Consider the following 7500-nt stretch of genomic DNA (forward strand, 5'->3'; position numbering starts at 1 on the left):
GCAGCAGACAGTCGTGACATGACAGGGTTATTGCCTGAAGAGGAAAGGAACATTGTTCGTTCATCTCAGCTGCGACCATTGTGCGTTCGTATCAACATGCTAAAAACAAACAAGGAAAGCATAGTGAGAGAATTGCAGGAGGGATGTTGGCTTATGGAGAATGACTCACAAGATGTGCCATATAGCACAAGCACGTTTATGTTTGATCCACTTTGTCCAGACACCTTAATGTTTTCTTCACAATCAAAGGCTGCATTGTACCACTGCCAAGCAGTCAAAGAAGGAAAGCTTGTTATTGAGGTGGGAAGCTATAATGCATTGATTTAGTTACCATATTTAGAAAGTTTTAATTTAATTATATAAATTATATATATATATATATATATAACTAGAGGGTAAGCGGATTCATACAATAAACTGACCAGCAGACAGGCCGACATGTGGATGACAGTTAACAGACAAACAGATTTATATGATTAAATTAACTCTGATATAACTGTTGTTAATGAAAGCAAACAAATAGTCTTCTGGTTGTACTATGGGAGCTTGTTTTTAGGACAAAGTGGAATCAATGGTTGCTGAATCGATTGGTCCACTGATTGGTCAAGGTGCAAAAGTAATTATCACATGTGTTGGCAATGGAAACATTGTTTGCAGGCTAGCTGCACTGATGAACAACACCGGCTGCATTTATGCATTCGAAGCTCTTCCAGATCAAATATTCAAACTGGAAGACAAAATGAAACATCAAGGAGTCTCTAGTCAGTCACCAACGTCATCATTGTTAGATGCACTTGTATGACATGTATTGGTCTACAGATGTTGTCTTGCTGTCTGAATGCTTTACTGAAGTTTATCCTGATGATTCTCGGTTTGAGCAAGTGACAGCGATTATCATCGTTCCTCCATGCACCAATTCCACTGTCATCAACCATGCTGACTATGTCATGATTCAAGGAGGTAGGCTACTACCCATAACTCACAAATTTTTAATAATAAAGCAGATAGGAAGTAATTAAAGTGCTGTACAATTAGGATAGCAACATTCTTAAAATGTCAGCATGTTTCATGCACATAACTTTCTATTTGCTATGTTGTGTGCAAACTATGGATATAACAAATTCATGGGTTGTTTGGTGCAATCACTACTTTGTGCAACAATTCTGTGGATTGTTTGGGTAATCTGTAGAGTTACGTAGTGCTAGGGTTAGGATTAGAGTTACAAATTTGCTTATGGTACCTCATGGTAAACACAAAATTAAAAGAATATGTGGTAGGGTACTATGGTGATTTATGTGTTACATACACACAAGTAATTGAGGTATAGAAACAATATTTTATTTCTTTTATTGTGAAGATGAACAGCTTGTTTCTTTGCCTGATGACATTGATGCTAAAGCTATCGATCCAAGGATTCCGACTTTCTCAGCGGAACAAAAGAGTCTTCTGACTCATGCACTTATGTGTAAGTTTGCCAATGATCAAGCATGTGTGTGTATGTGTGTGTGCATGTGTGTGTGTGTGTGTGTGTGTGTGTGTGTGTGTGTGTGTGTGTGTGTGTGTGTGTGTGTGTGGTGTGTGTGTGTGTGTGTGTGTGTGTGTGTGTGTGTGTGTGTGTGTGTGTGTGTGTGGGTGGGTGGGTGGGTGGGTGGGTGGGTGTGTGTGTTGGATATGGCATGGCAGCGTCCAGAGTAGGTTGTGCTCTGTTGCTGTTTGTCTTCATCCGGTCTCCTCTAACTCTAACCACCTATTGGATGCCCAGATACGATCAGTGAGGAGCTAGGCACACATAAGGACCACTACAGAAAGGGACCAGTTTTGATCATGAGTCCGGGACGTTGGTTTGATGGTGTCACTTACATCAAACCTCTTCTGTACAACTGCAGAGAAATTGCATCCCTTTCAGTTGCTATCTCATTTTGCACATAGAACAACAGTGATGGTTCAGAGATCTAAGCAATAATATTTGATCGACATTGGTGGTATACAATATTGAGAGTGGATGGCTGAATTATTTTGCGATGGCTGACGAAGACAGGAGCATGGATGGATAGTGTAGACAAGAGCATAGATGGCTAATAAAGACAGGATATGGAAGGATAGTGAAGGTGAGAGCATGGCTGACTGACGGCGGCGGCAGCGTGGCAGGAGAAGAGACAGGAAGGAACTGTAGTTTATTATGAACGTTACATCTATTGCTCTTGAACTTTGGACTTTTTACCTTTGTTTCTCAGTATATGAGGGTGGCGTGGTCGCTGACGTGGCAGCTCCTCGTGTCGGGTGGCGTGACCAGATACCTAGTAGATGTTTAGAGTACTGTGTGTGTGTGTGTGTGTGTGTGTGTGTGTGTGTGTGTGTGTGTGTGTGTGTGTGTGTGTGTTGTGTGTGCGTGTGCATGCGCACTTTCATGATAACTGCTTGATAGCCTTTCTTTGTGTTTTAGTCCAGCAAGTTCAGGCTGTTGTGTACTGCACTCGGTCAAAGCACTATGCTGAAAATGAAGCTGTAGTTGAATCTGCTATGGAAACTTGCCGCCAGTATTGCTCAGAGAGAAATGATGCTATTCCAGACAAGAGAGAGCACATAAAACACTTCCAGCTGTACACACCTGACTTGGCATACACCATGAAACCAAGTCTTATCACAAAGCAAGCAAAAAGTGTGTGTGTGTGTGTGTGTGTGTGTGTGTGTGTGTGTGTGTGTGTGTGTGTGTGTGTGTGTGTGTGTGTGTGTGTACGTGTGCATGATTTGTCATCTGTTTTAGCACCTAGTTTCAAAAGTGAAAACTCTCTCAAAGTACCATTGCTTGACTTCAGCAGATTGTCAGCATCATCTCCTGTGCCAGGTATTAAAATGCTTTAGTTGCTGCAGTCTCTTTCTATGAGATGCTATCTGTCTAGATTGTTACTTAAAGGTTCAACCGTCATCTGCTGGCGATGGTTGCTTTCTGGCAATTTTACAGAGAATTGTAAGTTGATGTCTTACCTTACTGTCGACGGTCATTCATTTGGCTTTGGTCCATCAGAAAGAGAAAGACTGAGTAGCAGATTATAGTATATCTCGAAATAATTCATTTGTGGGGAATGAAATTGTCCGATTTTGAATTTGTGTAGAATATAATTGTGTGATGTGATGCAGCCACCCAAAATAGCACAAGTTGTTCCATGCACAAAAAAGTTCTTTAAGAAAGGTGATATTATAATGAGCGTTATTGGAATCAAGAAACATACTTCTAAGTGCATAGATAAAAAGTGATCAAACCACTAGTAGACCTGTGTTAAGATAGAAAACTGATGTTTACAATACATAGGCATAGAAACCATGAAGGCCAAAAGGGCCATGGTACCAATAAATTTCTTGCCTCTTCCCATTACTACCAATGTTCGGTCTTGAATACGTGTATGACTTCCCAAACCTCCACAAATTCCTATGCTTACCAATGGTATGCTTTACAATGGAATTATGTACGATCATTTACTGTCTCAACTCGTCATATATGATATACAGTTTTATACATGATAACAGTTAGAACACTTGTCTATTTTTCTTTCATAATTCTCATGTTTCTATAGGCAATGAGCAGTCGAGCTCCAACTCCTGCCCGTGAAGTTCTACGTCGTGCTGTTGCAAAGGGTCTAATTAGTGATCTCGACTACTTGCAGTCTACCGACAAGGAGCAGAACCCGGATGAAAAGAAAACAACCAAGAAAGTAAAAGGTCGTATTAAGAGAAAACCATCGTCATCTCTTACGAAACTCACTGCTTCGGCAAAGAGCCGTTTTGCACTGACAACAGCTAGACTGCAGAGTCAATACGAGCGCAAGTTACATGATAGACCATTTCGCATGTAGACAAGTAGAGATGTGACTGAAATACACAAATCTGTTTGCTCGAGAACAGTCGATCAAAAACATGATCACAAATCATTTTATCTACTTTGACCACTCGAGTTTACATCACGCGTGTTCCTAAGTCCTAAAACACAAAACTGATTTTTTGGAGTTAGAAAACACACAATTCGCTGATATCTTCCAGACTAGCGACGACTTGACAAAACGTAGGTCTTCCTAGTGACCTTTCTGCCCAACAGTCACACATTAGCTGGACGTAGTGGTCGTCACCGTTCTCCGATACGGTCGGTCTCATTCTACCCAAAACAGCAGCTTTCAAGTCAAGAATGGAGTTAAACGAACGGTCGTCATAAGGAAGTTTTCGTACCCTAATCTCCCACATCACAATGCCAAAACTATAAAAGCGACACAAAGACGTGCAAAAATTATCATTATTAGGAACAATAAAAATAACGACGATTACAGGTGTTTGTGTAGTTAGTCGGGCTCGTGTCTTACCTGTAGACGTCCGCGGGTGTTCCGTATCTGTGACTGCTCAGTATCTCCGGAGCGCTCCACATTGGTGTTCCGACTCCTGACGATAAGTGATAGTCTGCATGAAGAAGCGGAGCGGTCATATTGAGCGGTCCCGCTCCTCTTACAGCTTCTTGACTGATTCCTTCGTCTCGAACGAGTCGAGCGGCTCCAAAATCGGCCACTTTGACCACCCATTTAGTGCTGACGAGCAAATTGGCACTCTTGAGGTCACGATGAATGCGAGGTGGTCGTTGACTGTGCAAGAATCTCATTCCTTTGGCAGCATCTACTGCAAATCTCATCTTGAGACTTTCTTCCAGCTTTATGTCTCTGTCTGCAAGTATGGTCGTCAGCGATCCTCTAGACATGTACTCCACAACTAGGAACGGACAGCCGTCGTCATGGAAACGACCTCCACCGAGAAACAGAACAATGTTGGGATGTCTGATCGTTCTCATCACTTCGATCTCTCTCTCGAACTCCAAGGCGATGCGATCGAGATGTTGATGTATTCCTTGTAGCTTCTTGACGGCCACCGTCATTTCTCTGTACTCTGCTCTGTAAACTTCTCCGAATCCGCCGGGAGCGCTTTTGTCAATTCGCGCACGCAATCTCACTTCTCTCGAGTCAATGTTGAAACTGTTTGTCATCTCTACCAACTCGCGATCTTTGTCTTGCAGCATCACGTTGTGCCGTTTTCTTGCTCTTCTCGCTTTGACTGCAAGCACGACGAGCAGTACGATAAGTGCGACTCCTGCCACCGATCCGGCTGCTGCAATATAGTAAGTGGCCACAGTGCACAGTCCGTTTCCATCTTTTGTAAAGCCAAACTGACAAACGCAATCAAACGCGGGACCTTGTAATGTGACCGTACAACTACCGTGAACACAATGATTGAATAAACAGCGATTGCAGTCGGTTGTGTCGGTTGCAGCCTTGTGTGATGTATTGAGACCTGTCGAACATCGCAAGCAAGTGAAGTTGGTTGCTGGGGAATAGGAACCGAACGGGCACTCTGAACACATGTACTTGCGTATGTCACTGCTTATAAATCCTGCTGGGCAGTTTGGCCTGTACACAGAAAGTCCTATCGAGTTCCTAGCTATAATCCCATCTTTCATCGCCCAAGGTCTCACACCACCAAACGCCAGTATCCAGTTTCTCCATATCAGAGAAGAAGCGAATATACCGTTCTGTTGTACAAATGGATACTGACTTAATCGCAACCAGAACCTTTTAGAAGGATCGTAAATCCACATGCCGCTAGTTATTGGATCAACAGGACAACCAAGTTTGACTTCAATATTCTGTTGCCAGATCACGTGATTGTGACAGCCTCCAAATACCAACATGTGATTACCATATCTCAGGCTTTCGTGAAGACAACGACGTCCGGGACCTAACCCTGAATACTTCACTTCTTTCCATCCACTACCGTTCGTCAGGTCGTATTCCCAAACGTTACTCGTGCAGTTTGCAAATATTGTAAATGGAATGTTTAATTCATAATGAAAAGAAATTTGCACTGTACTCTCATTAACGCTGGCTCCTCCATAAAGAATTAGTGTATTTTCAATGGCAACTAAAGACGTTCCGGCAGATTGTGAGGGACCAGAATCGTCGAGTAAACGCCACTCTGAATTGTGTTCGTCTTTTGATAAGTTTCGTATAGCAGCATTTTGCTGAGGTAATGTAAAGCTCCATAGATCGTGGAGGAATGTGGTAATGCTGCCTTCAAGTATGTTTTTTGTGTTCGCGGTCAAACCTCCATAGATAATCATCTGATTGTGTGTTGTAGTACAAGAGCATGACATTCTTGGAGAAGGACGTCTTCTTTTTATCGAGTATTTTACCCAACTTCTAACTTCACTATAATAACCCCAAATTTCATGAGAGAGAGAAATAAATTTTGTTAAATTTTGCAATTGAGCTGGCATTAGTCCGCCGTAAACAACAAATACCGAGTCGTAAAGTACAGAAGAAACGGCACCAAATTTGAAAGGAGGTCGCTTTTCCGAAGTATCAATCGACCATGACAACGATTTTAAATCTAATATGTGTAATAGGTTTAATGAAGTTCGCTGATTGTTGTTCAGAAATGGACTTTCACCAAAGACTAGAACGTGTTTCTGCTTCAGAACCATTCCGCTCACCATCCATGATAATCCCGCTAAAGGATTTCTTGTGTTTGCAGCGGCTGGCTTTGCTAACCAATCCCAGACACGAGCAGATGATATAGAAAGTTCCCACATGATGTTAAAGTTATAATTGTATCCAAGAAACCACGGACTTCCACCCAAAAGTAAAACGTTTTCATTAATTCTACTGACCGCACCAGACAAGAAAGCGGGCCCTTTCCTGTTTGAAATTATTGTGGGAGTAAACCATTTTCTAGTCATTACATCAAAGGCTGTGAGAGGTTCAGAACAACATGAAATAAGAAAGTGATATGACTGAATGTCATCCGTAACGTAAACTCCTTGTCCAGGAACAGACGATTGTTTGCTCGTATTCCCAACTTTACTCCAAACTTCGTCGACCACATCATAAGACCATACTTCCCAATAATGACTAGATCTAATTTGCTCAGTTTGTCCTAAAAGAAACATTTCCGTATTTTGGAAGGCGGAAACGGCACTAGGATATTGCAGTTTTGGTTTGACGTGATGAGATGAAGAAAGTTTTCTCCATTCGTAGACGTGCGAATTTTCGTCTTTACAAACGAGCTGCCAAAGATCGTCCAGATTCTCTCGAGAGTCCGAAATCCAAGTGTAGGACCTCTTCTCAAATCCACCGTAAATGACGAGCGAGTCCTTGCAACTGCACGAGCTATTATCATAACGTAAAACAGCAGCAGCATGTCTGCATCGAGGAGTAACGTACTCGTCATTATGACGAGGATGAATCTTTGTTTCAATTTGTCTCCACTCTTTCAGGTTTGTATCAAAGCTCCACGTTTCGTTGCTGCATTGAGAGTAGCTTGAGGGCGAATGCGCAAAACCTCCAAAGAGCAGTACTCGTCTCTGGCACAGAGTCACCAGTGTGTGATAAACAGTCGCTTGCGGTTGAGGGGATGCAGATCTGTGTGCCTTCCAAGTATCGAAGTGAGGGTCGTACGTCCACGTTGTATCAT

The 7500-nt window shown here is 42.4% G+C and overlaps 2 protein-coding genes across 3 annotated transcripts in view; one reads left to right on the forward strand and one right to left on the reverse strand.

Moving 5' to 3' along the window:
* The window catches only part of LOC134190091 (putative methyltransferase NSUN7), a 6180-nt gene extending 2245 nt beyond the window's left edge, over window positions 1–3935 (forward strand). The window contains exons 3-10 of the mRNA XM_062658516.1: window positions 1–300; window positions 557–761; window positions 820–960; window positions 1358–1465; window positions 2444–2659; window positions 2765–2845; window positions 2901–2968; window positions 3573–3935. The exon at window positions 1–300 is cut by the window's left edge and continues 192 nt beyond it. Coding sequence (XP_062514500.1) covers window positions 1–300; window positions 557–761; window positions 820–960; window positions 1358–1465; window positions 2444–2659; window positions 2765–2845; window positions 2901–2968; window positions 3573–3851 — 1398 coding nt within the window. The 3' untranslated portion in view covers window positions 3852–3935. The remainder of the gene's footprint in view (window positions 301–556; window positions 762–819; window positions 961–1357; window positions 1466–2443; window positions 2660–2764; window positions 2846–2900; window positions 2969–3572) is intronic.
* On the reverse strand, window positions 203–5143 carry LOC134190093 (probable serine/threonine-protein kinase drkB). 2 transcript variants are annotated; one of them, XM_062658519.1, is made up of 2 exons: window positions 4350–5143; window positions 203–308 (listed from the first exon to the last, which is right to left on the reverse strand). In XM_062658519.1, exons 1-2 carry the CDS (start codon window positions 5048–5050, stop codon window positions 293–295), a joined length of 717 nt encoding a protein of 238 aa, XP_062514503.1. In that variant the 5' UTR covers window positions 5051–5143; the 3' UTR covers window positions 203–292. The 2 variants fall into 2 exon arrangements, with proteins under 2 accessions (XP_062514503.1, XP_062514502.1); XM_062658518.1 differs by lacking the exon at window positions 203–308 and adding an exon at window positions 3869–4246.
* Between the last annotated feature and the right edge of the window lie 2357 nt (window positions 5144–7500).

Source organism: Corticium candelabrum, chromosome 14, assembly GCF_963422355.1.
Source record: "Corticium candelabrum chromosome 14, ooCorCand1.1, whole genome shotgun sequence".
Lineage (NCBI taxonomy): Eukaryota > Metazoa > Porifera > Homoscleromorpha > Homosclerophorida > Plakinidae > Corticium > Corticium candelabrum.